At 40.7% G+C, this 20,350-nt stretch overlaps 1 protein-coding gene across 5 annotated transcripts in view; it reads right to left on the reverse strand.

The window, feature by feature from the left end:
• sorcs2 (sortilin-related VPS10 domain containing receptor 2) overlaps positions 1-20,350 on the reverse strand; it is a 411,460-nt gene that overhangs the window by 99,124 nt on the left and 291,986 nt on the right. For all 5 annotated transcript variants that reach the window (XM_039822700.1, XM_039822701.1, XM_039822699.1 and 2 more), the window contains exons 4-6: positions 13,029-13,193; positions 7,496-7,569; positions 1,352-1,416 (exon numbers count right to left, since the gene is read on the reverse strand). In XM_039822700.1, the coding sequence (XP_039678634.1) occupies positions 1,352-1,416; positions 7,496-7,569; positions 13,029-13,193 (304 nt within the window). The remainder of the gene's footprint in view (positions 1-1,351; positions 1,417-7,495; positions 7,570-13,028; positions 13,194-20,350) is intronic.

Below are 20,350 nucleotides of genomic sequence, written 5' to 3' on the forward strand. Positions count from 1 at the left end.
GTGCTAGTCTAAAGTCAGTGGCGCTAGTCTAAAGTCAGTGGTGCTAGTCTAAAGTCAGTGGTGCTAGTCTAAAGTCAGTGGTGCTAGTCTAAAGTCAGTGGTGCTAGTCTAAAGTCAGTGGCGCGTTATTCAGATGCTATTTTAGAGACGAATGCTTGGCCATAATGTAGCGTGTGCACAACGCGCATACACTTCTCTCATCTACAGCAGTTCCCATTTTTTAAAACCATACATAATTACAAAGGAAAATATTACTGAAAATGCGCTTCATGTGTTTGGATAGGTCAGGAGGCACTTACAGTCCTCAAAAAGTGCCAGCATTCTTTGTGGCTTGTTGTGTTTTACACAACATCTCCATGAATCATGGATGTGTTGATGACATAAATGAGGAAATATTAGAGGACTTAAGGAGACGTGATGTTGAACTACGGTGGGATTGGACACTCCGGCGAATTCTGGTCCGGGAGTGGCAATGCGTGATGCGCTCCTGATGGAGCGGGTGGACGGAGATGGAGTGGGGGGGAGGAGGAAGGGGCACAGCAGGAGCAGGTGGTGCGTTTGGAGGCCCACGCTCCATGGCTACAGCAATCCTCTCCAGACTTGAGGAGATGCGCCCGAGAGGCCGCAGCAACATCGCCACCCGGCCAAGACGGGCATTTATTACTTTACCGCATCTCGGACAGTTCCCACTGGCGTGCGCCAGGGAAATCTGCCGTCATAATAGCAATCCGCCATGGAACAAGCGCCCTGCTCTTAAAGGGAATGAGAGATGAAGCTCTGATTGGTTATTTTCACGTTACGCCCAAACCACACCTAGCTACTTCAGACCAACCCATTTAAGATTTGCGTCGGGCGCAAGAGTCATTTATCCCGCTGGTATCATAGCAACAGCGCCCGAGATCCGCCCACAAAGCTACTTGCGTTTTGCGTTTCACGCTTGCGTTTCAGATCGTTAAAATAGGGCCCAGTTAGTACACTATCATACTTGACTTAGCACTCACCTAAGTCACAGTATTAGGGGCTGATATTGGCTGGTATGCACGCTCCACCAGCCAAATGGCTAGTGTATGTTAAAAGTTTACCAGCCACTCAATAGATTAACCTTTTTTTTGGCTGGTTTTTGGCATTTGTCTGGTAAATGGCATAACCCGGTCATTCACTTAACCCCCATTACTGCTGTGCATGTAAACGCACTGTGAAAGTTCCATTTACTTTGGCTCTGTGAGCAAAACCACTAATAGTGGGATTTCATTAAAATTAATACATTTCAGTCTGGAATGTCACTGTACTGGTGTGACCAGGCCCTAACAGTATCAAGAATAATGCATGAGCAGATGGAACATCACTGTACCTCCACTCGTATCCTGCATTTCCATGTGTACCAGATCAGGGTCCACATCCACACCAGATACTGACCTGGAACACAGAGGAGAAATACATTAATCAATGGCATTTCTGACCAGGGAGAGTACATTTCATCAGAAATTACACTTAAAACCACATGACTAATGTCTACTTTAGATGTCAGATGAGGACGCACAGCAAAAGAAACGCCATATTGAATGTTGAATGTATTTGGTGTTATTTTCTCGTTGGTATTCCGAAGAATTATGTTTATGTTGGATGATTCTGCACCTCAGGATTTATGTGCAATGCCAACATTTCAGTGCCAATGCAGGGAGTTTCCTTTATGTAGCAAAAGCAAAATGTTTGAGTGGAGGTCAGGGTGGTGGATGTCCTGTAGTACATTTTTTACAAAGAAAAAAACATTAAAAATGGTGTTATTGGCGATGTCATTAAACAAAATTGGGGGCTTTGCAGAATCGTCCAATACGGACATTCTTGTCTGAGGGTACAGCGTCAATATTTAGTCTTAAAATCTTTTTATTAGTTAAGTTTATTTTGAGGAAATGCAATTCTGTTCCAGTATCTTACTACTATCAAGAAATTAATCCCACCCCAGTGGTAAAAATATTTATTTGATGAATAAAACATTTAAAAGCGTGGATCAAAAAAATGTTGGACTAAAGTGTATAGTGATTAAATCCTAGATCACAGCATAGAACACATACATATCCTTTGATCGCCTTTGGTTACACAGATACCTCAGTAAATATGCACGGCTCTGCTCGGGAAAGTGCACTCAGATGTATTCAGCCTTGCCTATTATGGTAAAAAAAAAAAGACTTCCACAATAGTATACCCCCATTTTCCTCTTTCTTCAAAGCACACTAACATACTCTACAGTACTCTTGCTCTGTGCGTATCTCAGTAAGCCGTAAACTAAGCAGTTCATCTGAACTGTATAGTCCCCAGCCCAGTAAAGAGTAGAGATTTAAGACCTTGCTACTTTGTCTATTAAAGAGACTTTTCGAGCAATTAGCAGACCACGGAGGGACGAGGACGAGAATATGCAACAGGACGATTACATTTTTCAGCTTTTATTTTCCTAGCGGTTGATAATTCCAAAGCTAATCCAGATGAACATAAATCAGACAATTCTTCTGTTTCCTAAGAAGTTTTCTGTTGGCTAACAAAATCCCTTTACTGGTCTTTTTCCCCAAACTTCTAGAAGATTGTATTTGTCTTCAGTCTTCAGTCGAAAGAGCACCTTCTTCTAATAAAGTAAAAACAGTTATACAACAAAGATGTATAACTAGATTTGCAGTTTTGGTTGGATTTTGGAGAGAGACACGTGGGTTTAATCTGGATTTGGCCAGCTACATAGCATTGTGTTGTCATTTACATCCCAATACTATGTTCTGTTTGATGCTATATATAGTATAGTATATATAGTATAAAGGGCTCCAATAGATCCCTTTGGAGGCAGTGAGAGTGATAGATAGATAGATAGATAGATAGATAGATAGATAGATAGATAGATAGATAGATAGATAGATAGATAGGTAGACGTTATTGATCTCAAACTGGGAAATGTCTGGCACACAGCACCCATAAGGAATATCCAAGAAATATACTAGAAATAATAAATAAGATAAAATAAGATAACAATACCAGAACACCTACTCAAAAGAATATACTCATAGACATGCAAATAATTTACAACGTATATACAACTGGAGAATAAATATATACATAGTCTATATAATAATATAAAATATGAAGTGACCAGTGTGCAAGTAGCATAATAGTGCAGTATTGTGATGTGTGAGGTATCAAGATCTTTATCTCACACTCAGCTGTGAATTGTTGTACAGGCAGGAATGATGATGTGACATCGAAGCTGTTGGAGCCTCTTAGAGAAGGTGCTCTGCTGGTGGGCCAGTGTTGGGGGGTGGAGAGGGAGCGGGATGAGCATGACTAGAGTCTCTCAAAATCAGACGAAAATCTTTTAAACTGACCTTTGTCAATCTGAAATGAAGACAGATTCAGCAACTTGCATGACCTATTTCTCGCTTAAAATGTTTTCAGAAACACGTTTCGGTGAACTATTTTAGTACGATATGAGATCGGATTCTGAACGAGCCGCCATGACAGTCTGGCTTTGAATTTCCGGAGAAACCAGACCCGATCAGCTGCCGGTTTTCATTTTTGGGTGACAATACAGATTAGCGCCGCCTGCTGTTATGAGTTGGTCAAAAAAATGCCTTCGCTTTGGTGTGTTCTGAGGCATTTTTTGGACCAACTCTGGGAAACTGATCAGTCCGACTGGCTTTTCTGCCGAGCGTCGGCCATCTGGTCGGTGTGTCTGCAGCTTAAGAGTGTAGGAAAGACTGTGACCGACCCCTCCCACCCCAGACACAAACCCTTTGAAACACACCCCTCCAGGCAGCAGCCTGCAGAACCAAAACCTCACGCCACTAGAACAGTTTCTTCTTATCTGCAGCTGGCCCTATCAACAATGCCCGAAAACCCACTGACATAGACTCTTATCCCCCCCCCACTGACATTGTAGTAAAATACATAACGTAAAGTCTCAACATCTCACTGCATTATTAATGCAAATCTTTGGACACCTTTTGGAATTTTGTCTCTGTACATAATTGCACGTACACTCTATACATCGTACTGTGAACTTTGCACAATCTTTGGAGAATATTTAGCACATTCCCACCAAAATAGATATTTTACATATTTTGTTTAATTAAAGTTTTTTTTTATATTTTTATTGTCAAACATTTCTTGACTGTTTGCAGTTTATTTTCCCTTACTGTGTTTATTGTTATGCACCAAACCCCAAAGGTAAATTAATTTGAAGTGAAAATCTACTTGGAAATAAACCTTTTTCTGATTCTGAAGGTGAAAGCACACTTTGTGTACGTAATTAATTCATTCCACGGACATTTTGGTTCAGTTAGAGCGTGTGTGGGATTGCCTTCTCCTTTGGTCAGGGACGTGAATGCTGACAGAGACAGGGCTTAAAATGAAGCAGGGGAAATAAAACAAACGATAGACCTGTCGTATAGAGAGATAGGAGGTTGATTCACAAATGACAGATAATTGATTTCAGAAGAAAAAGAGAAGGAAGTGCAACATGCTGCAAAAACATTCTCCCTGGGAACTAAATTCCATCCCAGCTCTGCCATTCGATTACACTTTAATCCACATTCTGTTTATGGCATTTCATTTTTATTGCCTATCCTCAAATGTTTGTTTTTGTTGTCAGCTGTGTGGGATCTGAGATGTGAATTGACAGCCCTGGATCACAAAAACAAGCTACAAAGGAACACATTTGGCCAGACGACCCCAACAGCAGATTGCTTTTAATGGCAGCCAGATTTCTGTTCTTTTGTTGCTTTTATGACTTTTAGGTCCACTGGCAAGGCTAAATAAGGCTAGAGTCTAAAGCTAGAGCTAGTTAGAGCCTAACTAGCAAACAAACATTTACAGCACATGTATGCACAGGCATGCCCACACATTTACAGGAGGAGCAGGTCCCAACCTTACAGTATGTGAAGGCCTAACTACAAGAGTGTGTATCTGCTGAAGGCAATTTTACTTGAGCCAAATAAAATAAAGCAATAGATCATTCATGCCTTTCTATCATCCAGACTGTATTAATGTAACGTTTTGTTGTCAGGCCTGCCACATGCTAATGCTAGAAGTCTTACACCAGTTTTAGCTTTCCTTCATTGGCTCCAATCCATGTCAGGTCAGACTTCAAGGTTCTTCTGATAACTTAAATGGGCACGCCCTTTTTTTTAATTGTCTGATATCCCTAAATGTTATTCTACAATCAGGAATCTCCGCTTTCAGAATACAGGAGAAGAAGAAATTTGCCGTTCTGCCGCTTTGACAGAGACAAACCTTTCCACCTTAATAACCAGAATAGATGAGGTCGAGAGGCGGTTTGAGTGCCTTGAGGCAGCTGAGAAAGAGGTACAAGCAAATCCATGGTAACACCTTATAATAATGGTTAATGAATTATCATGAATTCATGCATGAAAAAGCATGAATTAATCAATGTAGTACTTCATTACTATCAGTAATGTAAAAGGATTTATAGTATCTCATGCATGGCTTAATGCAGGAACAATACGTTAACTAATGCATCAATTAAGTTATTTGAATCATAATGATTTCTGATACATTAATGATGCTGATGATGTCATGTCTTTTTCAAAAAACTGTCCAGTCACAGCAGTGTACATATATTCTGAAGAATTGTAGTGTTGTAATCATGATTGACTAAATGTTACTTCTTCATGACGTCATCATGTTTGTGTCCCTTCAATTAAAGTGCTGACCTTCTCTATTGTTAACATTGATAATGGATAATGGTTGGATAACATTAAATGTATTCAGAATTAAAGGAGTGGGTTGGCAGTGCACTACATTGACACAAAATACTGCAGATGCATTTTTATAATTACTTTATTCATAATGACATGAGGCACTTAAACAGTAATGCCTGAGAACAATGCTCACCCAAGACGGATATTTATGAATTTGACATTTTACTAACTTCTAAGTGTCTAAACACCAGAATTGTCCTTTTTTATTTGCGGGGTCACAAACATGATTGCTGCATATGCTACCATTAATCATATCTTATTTATCAATGTTAAAGATAGAGCAGGTCAGCACTTTATTTGAAGGGCCACAAACATGATGAAGTCATGAAGAAGTCATTTTTAGTTAATCGTCATTACAACACTACAATTCAGATTCATTAGCCTGTCACTTTAACTACTGATTTACCAATGAAGAAGACATGAACATCATTAATAAATCAGAAATCATGATGAGCGAAATACCTTCACTGAGCCATTAATTAACGTATTGTTCCTACATTAAGTCATGCATGGGATAATGTTAAAGTGGCATATTATGCTCATTTTCAGGTTATTTTGAGGTTGTACCAGAATAGGTTTACATGGTTTACTTTTCAAAAAACACCATATTTTTGTTGTACTGCACATTGATGCAGCTCCTCTTTTCACCCTGTGTTCAGGTCTCTGTTTTAGCTACAGAGTGAGACCTCTTTTCTTCTGTACTATCTTTGATTGCACTCGCACATGCTCAGTAGCTCAGATGTAGATCATGTCAGCTAGCTCCATAGACAGTAAAAGAAAGGCTGTTTCTCCAACTTCAGTCAGTTCCAAGGCAGGATTAGCTGGGAGACTTCTTCTAAACCAGGGAGCACATGGAAGTAGTTCTTTTGGAGATTATGGTGAACTTGTGTGTGTTGTAGCAGTGCTTTGCCATTGAGAACAAGGTAGCATGCTAGCGCTAGCATGCTAATGGTTGCAGTTAGCCAGCTCGTTTCGGCTAGTGACGTAGAAAGCCGTGCAGATGTTGAACAGCTCACCAGGAGACTGAAGGCAGGACACATTCAGAAACCGTCTCTCACTCAAATACCATGGATGGATTTGTTTCAAAGTTTGTATGTGTGTGGAAGCACCAGAGACACAAAATAACACCCCAAATCCCAGAAAAAGGGATTTTTTCATAATATGGGCACTTTAATTCTTGTACATTATTGAATTGAATTCATATTTTTTCATGCATGACGTCATGCACTGTTAAGCTGCAGACACAGTGCCCGGCTGTTGTTCGCCAAGAAAAGTTCCCCCAAAATCACAAAAAAAAGTTGTTGTTTTTTTTACATTGGAAAATTTGTTTCCTATTTCTAGTCTTGGATTCTAAACACATCCTGACTCCAGTTTAACATTCAACCATGCTATTAATCTTCTTTTTTTGAAATACTGAACTATTGCTTTAAAATCCATCTTTTATGTACTTGCGCTATTAAGGCTTTTTCTTAACAGACCCATGAGTTTTACCATGCTGTAAAAACATTTTATTTCACAAGACGTCCTTGTACCATTATAATGACTGTTCCTGTCATTTCTTATGTATTTATCTTTGTAACAAGTAAAAAAATATTATGCACGCTACGTTATTGGTGACCCATTTGTTACCACTTTGTACATGTTTGTGTCAATAAAGAGGTAATCAACTGAGACACTGTACGCCTTAAAGTGAGTCTTGAAGTCCTTAACCATCAATGACAAAATACAGTTTAACTGACCAGAAAACTTTGTCCTTGGTCACCCGCTCCTGAAGCAAAGTCCACTTGCGGCCCAGGTCTGTAGAAGCAAAGAGCTAGACACATAAAAAACAGAGAAGACCACAATTAGAGAGACAAACACACACAAAGCATGTACCAATACATTATGAACCCTAACCCTGAGCCCTATTACTAACTGTATCCATTGCTTTTATATAGGCCTTAGTGGTCACCTAATACTGTATCTGAAGTCTCTTTTATATAGACCTTAGTGGTCCCCTAATACTGTATCTGAAGTCTCTTTTATATAGACCTTAGTGGTCCCTTTATACTGTATCGGAAGTCTCTAATATAGGCCTCAGTGGTCCCCTAATACTGTATCTGAAGTCGCTTTTATATAGACCTTAGTGGTCCCCTAATACTGTATCTGAAGTCTCTTTTATATAGACCTTAGTGGTCCCCTAATACTGTATCTGAAGTCTCTTTTATATAGACCTTAGTGGTCCCCTAATATTGTATCTGAAGTCTCTTTTATATAGACCTCAGTGGTCCCCTAATACTGTATCTGAAGTCTCTTTTATATAGACCTTAGTGGTCCCCTAATACTGTATCTGAAGTCTCTTTTATATAGACCTCAGTGGTCCCCTAATACTGTATCTGAAGTCTCTTTTATATAGGCCTTAGTGGTCCCCTAATACTGTATCTGAAGTCTCTTTTATATAGACCTTAGTGGTCCCCTAATACTGTATCTGAAGTCTCTTTTATATAGGCCTTAGTGGTCCCCTAATACTGTATCTGAAGTCTCTTTTATATAGACCTTAGTGGTCCCCTAATACTGTATCTGAAGTCTCTGGTCTCTTTCCCGAAATTCAGCCTTGGTGCAGAATTACAGCCAGTCCCACAATGAGCTTTCCTTAGGATGTGCCATTTCTGTGTCTGTAGCTTTAAAGCGCCCATATTATGCTCATTTTCAGGTTCATAACTGTATTTTAAGGTTGTACCAGAATAGGTTTACATGGTTTAATTTTCAAAAAACACCATATTGTTGTTGTACAGCACAGCTCTCTCTCACTGCTGCAGCTCCTCTTTTCACCTGGTTTCTGTTTTAGCTACAGAGTGAGACCTCTGTTCTTCTTCTTCTTCTGTACTATCTTTGATTGCACTCGCACATGCTCAGTAGCTCAGATGTAGATTATGTCAGCTAGCTCCATAGACAGTAAAAGAAAGGCTGTTTCTCCAACTTTGGTCAGTTCCAAGGCAGGATTAGCTGGGAGACTTCTTCTAAATGAGGGCGCACATGTAAGTAGTTCTTTTGGAGATTATGGTGAACTTGTGTGTGTTGTAGCAGTGCTCGCTAGCATGCTTAGTAGCATGCTAGCGTTAGCATTAGCGTTAGCATGCCAGCTCGTTTCGGATTGTGACGTCACAGTCCGTGCAGATTTTGACCAGCTCACCAGGAGACTGAAGGCAGGACACATTCAGAAACCGTATCTCACTCAGAACACCATGGATGGATTTGTTTCAAATTTTGTATGTGTGTGGAAGCACCAGAGACACAAAATAACACCCCAAATCCCAGAAAAAGTGTTTTTTTCATAATATGGGCACTTTAAATGCTATTGAGGAGAGGGGAGGTAACCTTTCCCCTTATGACGTCATAAAGGGAAGATCCAGATTGGCCCATCTGAGCTTCTATCTACTGGGGGACCATAGGCAGGCTGGGGGAACTCATATTAATGTTAAAAACCCTCATAAAGTGACATTTTCATGCCATGGGACCTTTAAAACAGAGGATAAATCGAGTATATTTGGATCAACTCAGTTTACCCAATCAAGCTACTGAATTTCATGGTTCACCAAGTTAAGACTATGCTCAATGAATTATTAATCATAGCAGATTTTGTGTGTGTGTACATATGCGTGGGTGTTTGTAGTAGTTTGTGTTTTTCCTGAGCTTGTATGGCATTGATCAGACCCATAATGGAAGTCTATTGACTCCTACACACAAGGGATTCTTAAAGTCTGAAAAGCACTTTGGAGCTGATACAATTATTTCACCACACAATCTTCCTCTACCATACAAAAACACAAACACACAGTTTAAGAAACCCTTTCTCGACGCTCTCAGTGACAGAGGTTGAGTTGTTAAGGCTCGTCAGCCTGTCTATATACTGCTCAAAACAAACTTTCTTGCTCAGGGTCATCAGATAATATGAGTCATCAATGATCAACTTAATCCTTAAGCACATTTCAAACTGCACATTTCTAGCTGTGAAAAAGAAAAGCTACAGCTGACCTTGATAGCAATCTGTCCCTGCTATGACAGACATTCATTTTAGAGCCTGACCGATAAAGGATTTTTAAGGCCGATATCGATACAAAGATTTGGTGATTTAAAAATCCGATACTCCGATATATCGGCCGATATATATTTAAAAAAAGAAAATGCAGTTTAAAAATTAACTTGTTTGTTTTATTGTCTCACCAGAACATCAAAATATATTAAAGTACTGATAAATAAAATGTATAAAAATACAAACTTAAGATATGAAACTTAAGGGGTTAAACACGAGTGTTGCCAACAGGGGCGCTGTAGAGCGCCCTCTGGTGGACAAACTATGCAACGCCAACACTCTGAACATGGTTGAAGGGTGTTTCATCCGAAAATGCCTAATATTGGCCCATAATATCGGCCCGCCGATATATCGGTGGGGCTCTAATTTAATTTACACGTGCTGCTATGCGTCCTCCCATCATTTGAACAGACTAGTTTGTCACTAGTTTGTCAAGGGTGTAAAGATTTACCGATACCAATCGGTATCCGGTTCTTTTATCGCAGATATAACTACACGGCTACAAGGACCCCTGGATCGATCTAAATGGACCAAGAATCGGCCCAATGGCTTAATTCTAAGGTTAAAAGCTGGTTGATTGAAGCTTTGCTGTGAATTCAACGAAGCTGCTGCTGTCGATGGTGTGTCGATGGTGTGTGGTCGTATGTGGAACTTGCTCATTCATGTTCGGGCTGGCAGGGATCAGCCAGTCAGCGCCCTTGTTTGGGTTTGCAGAAAAAACACCTGTAAATGCCAGCTGCTAGGTTTCATTTTTTAAGTTAGCAGTGAAAGTGGATGAGAGGAATACCTCGTGGATATTGTGAATTGTACTAGCTGCTGTCTGTGAGTCATCTGTTTCAAATATTTTTATTTTGAAGCTTAATTTCAAAAATCAAGTAAACATTTTTTTATTACAGTGCTTCTTTTTTACAGTATAACAATGATAATGAAGGGAAAGAAGAAAAAACAAACAACTAACAAACGAGAGGCCCTAATCCCTACCCACAATAACCCACCCTGGACGCAAAAATACGAATCCCACTATGGCCATACCAAGACCCGTCCTACGAAGCAGCTCGATTGGTTGGGGTTAGGCATTTGACCTTGAGTGGTTAAGGTTAGGGTCAGAGGATTGGTCAGGGGATAGGAACTGTACATGTAAGTATGGACGCCTGGCCAATAGTAGCGTGTGAATGCTACTGAAGGGCGGGTTTTGGCGTGGCCACAGTGGGGAAAAAAATATCGTATCCTGGACTGCGATCAGGATTCTGTTTGTCCTGTAAGATAAGATAACAAAGGTTGCCAGATGTTCTCACAGTCTTTTAGTTTGTCCTTAAGGATGAACCGGATCCTCTCAAGGTGGAGTGTGTCCATCATCCCCGTGAGGCATAACTTCAGTGTTGGGCCTTCTTTCTTTTTCCAGAATAAGAGGATACACTTTCTTTGCAGTGAGAATTCCATATGCCAAGAAGCGCTGTTGTGCCAGTGTCAGTCTCTTTGCTTCATTGGATATCCCTAAGATTACTAAAACTGGATCTGGGACAATTTGAATATGTAACACCATAGACATGAAACTAAAGATATCTCTCCAGTAACCTTGTATTTTGCAACAAAGAACATAACTACGACATAAATTACCAACATGAGTGTCACATACAGAGCTCAGGGAAGTCTCTTTGGAACAATGTAGCCTATGTAGCATTTTAAACTGTATTAGACAGTGACGTGTGTTTATGGAGCACTTGTGGATATGCTAAACTCTCGTCCCATAGGTTATTTTTGTATGTGCGTACCCAGCTCTTTTTCCCAATCCGCTTTAACAGTGGCAGTAATAGGTCGGCTTATCTCTTGCAACTTATCATATAAACAGGATATATTGTGATCTGACCTCCCTAGCTCACCTAGGCAGTCATCTAACTTATCTGGCCCCGCTTTCTCAAACTGAGGTAGATGTGTTCTTACATCATTTCTTACTTGAAATAATCTGAATAAATGGTGTTTTGGTAAACCATATTGTTGTTGTAGCTAGTGAAAAGATGCAAATGATCCTTCTATATATAAACCACCTACATTCCAAATACAGAGTTCTTCCCACATATCAAAGGCCGTGTCTAGACAAGAAGGAGGGAAGGAAGGGTTTGTTGTTTGTTGAGTTTTAAGTTCTTTGACATCGGTTTCCAAATTATTAATACGCATGCTCAGTGTTAGTGTGTTTAATATAGATCATATGAATTTGATGGCCAGTGGGGCTGACGGCCCTAACCCAACGACAGCACATTTCATATTTCAGATATGATTGGCTGTCTGGCGTGGCGCCAACAGTTGGCAAAAAGAGCGTAAAGGGGAGATTGTGTTATCGTCGCTAGCTAACTTTAAAAAAAATAATCAAAGTGGATTTCATATTGGAGCACAGGTTTGAACCCTTTGGAGGAAAAACTATAATTAAAAGGCCTTGGTGCCCACCCCCCTCGGGATATTGTCATCACTCAAACTGCTGGTAAAAGTAACCGCGGTTTAACGTGGAGGGGTTAGCTTACAAAATAAGTCAAGTTTGCCCAGAGGAAGAACCGCCACATCGCCATTCTTTTTTTTATCATCCCACCTTTTGTGGCGCTGGTCCCTACATTGACCATGTTGTGTTGGATCGATTGATATTACGTCAGATGGTGACGAGTGTGTACATGCTCGGCCCCTTAAAAGGACCGTCATCTGGCGGTGCCTGTAGCCGGCTCACAGTCACCTGTTGGTGGCTAAACAACTGCCGCTTGTAGCCGGCGTCCCGGAGCTCTGTAGCGGCTAAATACAACCAGCAACTGCTGCTCTGATTTTATCCTTCTATGGCACTATAGACTGTTGACGTTACAGCGCTGTACTTGGTTTAAACTACTTCTATTTTAGCTATAATATGGTCTATTGGTGAAGCCACTGATTGTATTTCAACCACTTGCTTCGAACCAATTCAATATTGAGTCGAATTGTACAAAATTGTTCCATATTAAAATGAATTAGACCTGAACCGTATAATAGCACATGCATTTAAATACGTATCGGGACGGTCTTATACAAATCATAATAATTGTCAATAATACAAATTGAAAATGAATGCTCTGCTGCACTGACAGCAAATATGTGCTGCTGGTGTGTCATCTTCTTGTTAATCTTTCAGCTACAAAAGCAACTAATTATTTATCTGAATGTTTCCACAGCGCTGTGATACCCACCCTGCCCTCCTTGCAGTAGGCCAGGAGCTTGTCTTCTTCCTTAGGGTGGAATATGAGCGTGTCCGGGGTGAAGGAGATGGACTGTCGCTGGAAGGAAGAACCTTCATCTGTGCTGATGAACAGCATTTGATCCCTTTCATTTATGGATGACCCAACCAGCACTACCTGAAAGAGAGACAGACGGAAAAGGAGAAAGGGAGGAAAACAGAGGTCAGAGGTTGAACTGTCAAAGGGTAATTTCCCGCAATGTAGTCGTTGCTCAGGCAGCAGTCTGCGGAAGACTCAAAGACACTTTTCCTTCTTATATCAAGTGTTGTTCATATCGACTCACCTGCTTGCACTAGAAATCTGATCATTAAAAATGCATGCATGGCCATGCATGCACATTTATTCAAGGCCATTCTCTGGGCCATAAGAACTTTCCGTAAAGCTTGCACGCTGCTAAGACTGAGGCATCACTGTATTGATTATCTATTTAGAGTTGTATAGCTCATAAAGTGAAGGCATTAAACACAGGGCACACTAGGACCTGCCAACCCACTAATCATAATTATGTCCTGGACTCCCAGAAATAAGGCTACCAATAGAGTTGATCGATAGGAACTAATGAACCAATCACATTCTTTAGGAGTTCGCGAGAGCCGGGAGACTGTCCAATGTTGGTTTTTATCATCATCATCACGGTGCTGTTTGCACCTGGGGCCTCATTTATACAACAGTGCATAGTATCCACACTGAAAGCGTAGGTGTGCACAAAAGCTGTAAAATGGCGCGTCAAAAAATAATCAGTCAAAAAATAATCAGTCAAAATATAATCAGTCAATACGCACAACTGCAGGCAAAAAACCCAACAGAATCCACGACTCCATCTCTTTCTTCACAGGCGCTATAAAATGGAACACCTTATATTTTGATATAAACACTGTGTATTTGCTTTTAGATTTTTATATGCTTAACAATTTTCATATCAGAAAGCTGTCATTTCATTTCCATTGTGTTCTCGAAATACTCACTGCACGCAATGCCATGTGTACTTATATGACATCCTATGCATGTGATCTTTTTTCCTGTTTTTACCAACGCGTAATCATTGGTTTGGGATTATTTTGTGTATTCCTTTAAAATATATTAATTTCAAAGTTTAACGGTCCCAATAAGCCAAGGTGTCCCTTGTTAACAGTACTCAGGGACTGTTTCAGGGAAACCAGTGTGTGTGGCAGCGGTGTCTCAGAGCAGTCATGTTCACTGCAGAATGTTACACCCAAACTAAAATCATACTTAGTGATTTATGCACAGTTGTAGAAGATATTATTGGAAACTATTGACACACTGTTCTGCAATTGTTTAAAGCTATAACAGCGAGATCATCGTGAGACAGACAGGTGTTCTCTATTGCCCTGGTGACTGACTGACAGGCACAAGACAAAAGCATTCAAATGCCTAGGCGACAGACTGGCAGGCTGAGGTTGTACAGGCAAGACAAGGCAACTTTATTTCTATAGCACCTTTAGGCAACACGGCAATTTAAAGTGCTTTACCTAACATAGTGAAAATAAAACAGGCTAAAAAAGAATAAGATACAACTACACGAATAAAAGTGTAAGTGTAAGAAATAGATTTTTGGACCCGATCTCGTGTCTCCTCTCGTCTCGTGAGCTGGGTGTCTCGTCACACCCCTACTTGGCCTAGTTAACGTTGCTGATAAGACGTAGTCTATTCACGCTTAATATCGGGGACAGGCAAGCAAGAGTGCCACATCATCCAGTATTTCAACAACTGTGGTGCACTCCGCAACTGACCCCACGAGTCAGTAGCATACAGTCCCTCTCCTCTTCGCTCCAGGGATGAGGAATTTGCAAGGACAACCTCCAGAGCTAAGCAATGAAGCACATGCGCAAGGGCCAAAAACTGCAGTTCATCAAGTGGTAGTCTGGATCACTGACAGTCCATTCGCCGGATAATCGGCAGAACCGGCGCTGCCTGTATTATGTCAACAGTTAACTTCATTTTATATTATATGTGGCATTTTCATTTATCAGGGTGCAAATGTTCCACCAAAACAAGTTCCTTCCCGGGACCATTTTGCAGAGCCAGCGTTGATGAGTCCGGAGCGTAGCGCCTCCCAAGACGATTGTGATTGGTTTGAAGAAATGCAGAACAAAAACCCAATCCTTACTTCGCAGCAATGTGGAGTAAGGCACATGCGTTCTGTCTTACTTATGACGAAAACAACGGTTTGAAAATATATATTAATGTGCAATTATTTGGTCTTGTTTGCTACTTTGCCCATTGATGTTTTCTGCTGAACTTCAACAAAAGACACGTGGCCTGCTTCATTTGGCATCACTGCTGCCTGCTCCGCTGAGTCCTGCCTGGTGCCATGTCATTCCTCCGACGCTCCATTGTTCCGACCTCTCAATAACCCGAAAAATTCCCTTCGGTCCTACAGCCCACTGGTCCGACGTCTCTTTGTTTTGAAAAAAAAATAAATCCTCTGCTCCTACATCCCATTGTTCCGACCATATGGGCTTTTGTGGATCACCTCCCGTAATCTAAAATCGGAATCAAAAATAACAATAACATAATAACAAGCGAAATTACTTTTCTCTAGCTTATTAACACATTTAAATGTCTAGCCTATCTTTGAAAAACTGTAAGGCTAAGTAGGCTAAGTCCAAAGTCCAACAGGGTAAAATTTGTTTTGGGTTGGATATGCATTTATATTTCCATAAGCCTGCAATGATAATGAATAGGAATGGGGCATATCCCTGCAATAACCAATGTGAAACTAACTTGATCAGTGAGAAGACGCCTCATTTTGGCTGTTTCAAACAGGAAATTTTGGGATTCCCAGATGTTAAACAATGCAAAACAATATTATAAATAATTGTCCCTAACCATAACCATAACCCTAACCCTATATGGTTGGAACAAAGGGACGTCGGACTAGTGGGCTGTAGGACCAAAGGGAATTTGTTCGGGTTAATGAGAGGTTGGAACAATGGAGCATTGGAGAAATGGGTAGTCCCCGTCCTGCCTTTCCATCCTGGAAGACACCCAGCCCAGGTTTTGGCCAACCTGTCCCCCTGCTTTGACTCCCTGAGAATGATCACCCATTAAATACCTTTAACTGCTTCTCTGTCTCGTGTGTTTAGTCTCTGCATTTTGGGTCAGAAAAGCTAAAAAAAAATAATAGGAACGCAGTTCTGGATGGTTTTGGCCCACTTCAACCCCTTTATGACTGAACTCAGTGGTGAAGCATAATTCTGCTGTTGGGTTTAGTTATTTAATCTACCTTCTAAAATAAATAACACAAACTAACTGTGAGCACTTGGGTCCTTATGTGACTATTAAATATTCTGCCAATGTTGAAACAGTTGTAGTTATTTAACATGAGAGATTCATGTAGTTTACAATTTTTTTATTTGTGTCTTTTTACTCTGTTGTATCATAAAATCTTCAAATTCTCACTCACATACGCTTGGCACTTGCCAAACATAGCTGGGTCATTTTGTTATAATATTAGATACATAAAATGAATTTGCATGCATTGAGACACACAGCTGCTAAGCTGTTAAGCACACACACACAAATCCTTTTCAGTATTCTCATCGTGACTGCAGTTAGGCAGCGAACACAGCATGCCCCACATCTTGCTGGCTGCACTACTGTATGTGTGTGTGTATGTGTGTGTGTGTGTGCATGTGCATGCGCAAATTTGTTTGTTCTGAACACACTTCCCTGAGCAACATGGTCAATTAAAGGCCTAGCGTTTGTTTGGCTACAAGCAGTGGAGTGTTGAAGACAGAAGAGCATGAGAGAAGAGGCACAAAGGAGGGTCTTAGTTTTTCTTAACAAAATATTAACAAAAATTAATAAAAATATTTTGGTGATGTCTGTAATTGCAGCTAGGAGCTACCAACAGTGTTTGCTGTTGACAGCCTATCAAAGCAGGCTGCCCTGCAGCTTTCAGGATTCTTCAAGTTACATTTTTAAGACCTTTTTAATACCACCACAGGATGGAATTTAATGCCAACTTCAAAGCCATATAATGGAAAATCAGTGTGGATTTTAGGCCTGAGACAAGAATGATTTACCAGGTAATGTCACCTGAATTTAATAAAACCTTTTATTATAATACTCAACAATCATATTTGGTTCATAGTAGCTTTGTAAGGCGTGTTTGAACTCTAATAACATCAAATAATAAAGTAGTTGCATGAATCGCTCTTATGCTATGAAACTTAAAAACACAAAATGAATAGCATGATAAAAAATAAAAACGCGTTCATTAATGAGGTGTCACAATGAGTTCCACCTTGGCTAGATAAGAGAATATATAATTTTATATAATATGCCAATGGAAATGCCAATTGCTTCAGTGCTTGTTTCATCCCGTTCTGCTTTTGCGACTAAAGGCTGCTTGAAAGCAGCGGGAATCAAGAATTGGGCTCCAATTCAAAACCCCACCTCCACAAAAAAACATTTTTCTAAAGGCTATAATGTTATATTAAAATCATACATGCAAACTCAGAAGGGCTGAAAAAGGTGACACATCTCTCTCTCTCTCCCCCTATTTAAAAAAGGAGCACCTTGTTCAATTGTATTTGTCTGTTCAAAAATATAAAACAAAAAGTTGATCTAAAAAAAAAAAAAGGAGCACAAGGCGACATTAAAGAACGGCTTGTGTATTGCTAAGGCCACAGGGTCAAAATTAAATGATTTATTAAAAATGTAATAACTTATAACAATAACTTATTTCAGGCTGCTACAGTCTGGTGTTAGAATCCTCTCCGGTGAAATACAGACACCCTTTACACCGTTTAGCTGTCAGCATTATAACCGTGTTTACTCCAGCTGCTAGCTGCTAACGGTAGGCTAATGTTACCTGCTGTCGAGTGTAGCGTTAACTAGCGTCCCGTGCGGCGATGTTTCAGTTCCCTCTAACGTCCGTTTTCGGAGCATCAGACAGAAGCGCAGGCATTTCAGTGGCACCAAAATGAGGCACCAAAATATGTGTTGCTATTAGATAACGGTCGTTAAGGTACTGGTGCCGTATTAGCACCGGTACCTTAACGACCGTTATCTAAAATGTAAGTTGTAGAAAGTACAGATAATTGCATGAAAATGTAAGGAGTAGAAGTAAAAAGTCTGCTGTAAAATAATTACTCCAGTAAAGTATAGATACCCAAAATATCTACTTAAGTAAGGTAACGAAGTATTTGTACTTTGTTACTTGACACCTCTGGTTAGCATGTCTGCGTTGCTAGCTGATCAGGAACCTGCAGGCAGGTTTTCCAGCTCTGCTGGTTCATTAGCGCTAGACTAGTCTCGCTTTGCCTAGTCTCTATCCTTGACGTTCAACTTCTGGGATTGCTGCCGTGCAGCAGGAAATTCCACCGGATGCATGTATTTTTTGTCCCCTTCCTCTTCCTTTGTGTTGGAATTTTAAATTCTGTGAATTTGTGAGGACTATGGTTAACTGCTCCTCAGATCTCTGCAGGGTAAATCCAGACAGCTAGCTAGACCATCTGTCCAATCAGAGTTTTCTGTTGCACAAGTATTTTACAGCGGTTCATGACGATTCTGATTGGTTTAAAGAAATGCCAATAAACCAGAGCACGTTTTTCCTCCCATCCCCGAATGCTGTGTGGACTAGCCAGACCCTCCTTCAGCGTGCTTTGGAGGAGGGTCTGGCTAAGCGAGACTACTCAATTTACCCTGCAGAGATCTGAGGAGTAGTCAACCATAGTCCTCATTAATCCACCCAATTAAAAATTCCAACGGAAAGAAAGCGAAAGGAAACGGAAAATACATTTCCTGCGGCACCGAAGCGATTCCAGAAATGGAACGTCAAGGATGTAGACTAGCGCTAGACAAACTTGCACGCCAATCCGCTTGTTGTGCTCAGCCGGCCTCATCCTCGTCCGCCAGCTGGTCCGCGTCTGCGGCCAGACCTTCAGACACTTGCCCATTCTAACCGACGAGCTAACGTTAGTAGCACGGTGCCAGATGTTTTCTTTTCTTCCCTGACAACTGACTGATTTGCGCCCCGAGTTTGGATGTTTAGGACCCCAGCTTTCTCACCACGGATGTCCACGGATTTAAGATAAAACACCATGTTGCGAGAGCAGTTGTTATTATTATATATCCATGTGTCGCGCACACCGCACACACTCCACGGTCAAGAGCGTAAAGAAAAACACTGACATAAATAGTACCTGTACTGTTGTATTACATCCCAGTCACACCGAGTAAATTGTAAAGTCACACACAAAGTATTTATTTAGGACGTTACCGTATTTATTTCATCCTACAAAAGGACAATATTTAAGACCTTTGTAAACAAAATGTACAACTTTGTGAACGTTATTCAAGACTTTTAAGGCCTTATTTTTATAATATTTAAAGACTTTTAAGACCCCGCGGGTACCCTGTTTCATATATATTCATATTCGTACATAGCAGTCAATGTTCATGTTATTCTGTTTTTAGCTGTTAGGTATATTGAGGTAACAAAAGACTGGGTCAAATTCCTTGTTTGTGGTCCCACTTACTAAGCCAATGAAACAGATTCTGATCCTGATAAGGACTTGGACACACTCCCCGTCTGTTTTCCTCCATCCACTACTCTACAGCTTTCTTCTGGAGTTTAATCTCCACATTCTGAGACAAATCAGAACAAACTTCTACATTGCAAATTGTGACACAAGAACCTTTTGTAAATCAGTACCCGCCGACGACTTTCTCCTTCCCTCTCCCTCCTCATCTTTAGTTTCTCTGACAGCTTGATATGCTGTTCACACAGGCGCTCTCCTGCCTCTCTCCCTCGCTCTCCCTCTCACTGATGGATCTCTCTATCTTCATCGCTCCTCTGTCTCTATCTGCTCCTGCTTCCTCCGAGCCTCCCTCTGTATCCCTCTCTCTAACGGTCCATGATAGACAGCGGGTCTAAGCCCCCCCCCCTGTTAGACGAGGAGACAATGATCAAACCTGAGGAAACCTCTCTCTCCTTTTTTAATTACATTCCTCGGTCAAGTAAAAAAGAGGAAACTAGGGTGAGAGGGAGGAGAGGAACCTCTGAGTAATTATTTTTGACTTAATTATAATAAGGAAAAACAAAACAACCTGTACCTCCTTTCCTAAAGCTGTGTGTGTGTGTGTGTGTGTGTGTGTGTGTGTGTGTTTGTGTGTGTGAGTGAGTGAGTGAGTGAGTGAGTGAGTGAGTGAGTGAGTGAGTGAATGAGTGTGAGAGAGAGAGAGAGAGAGATAGAGAGAGAGACTCATTACATAGGAATACACCTGAAAGACTCTCCTCTGTT

Source organism: Perca fluviatilis, chromosome 14 (genome assembly GCF_010015445.1).
Source record: "Perca fluviatilis chromosome 14, GENO_Pfluv_1.0, whole genome shotgun sequence".
NCBI classification, from domain to species: domain Eukaryota; kingdom Metazoa; phylum Chordata; class Actinopteri; order Perciformes; family Percidae; genus Perca; species Perca fluviatilis.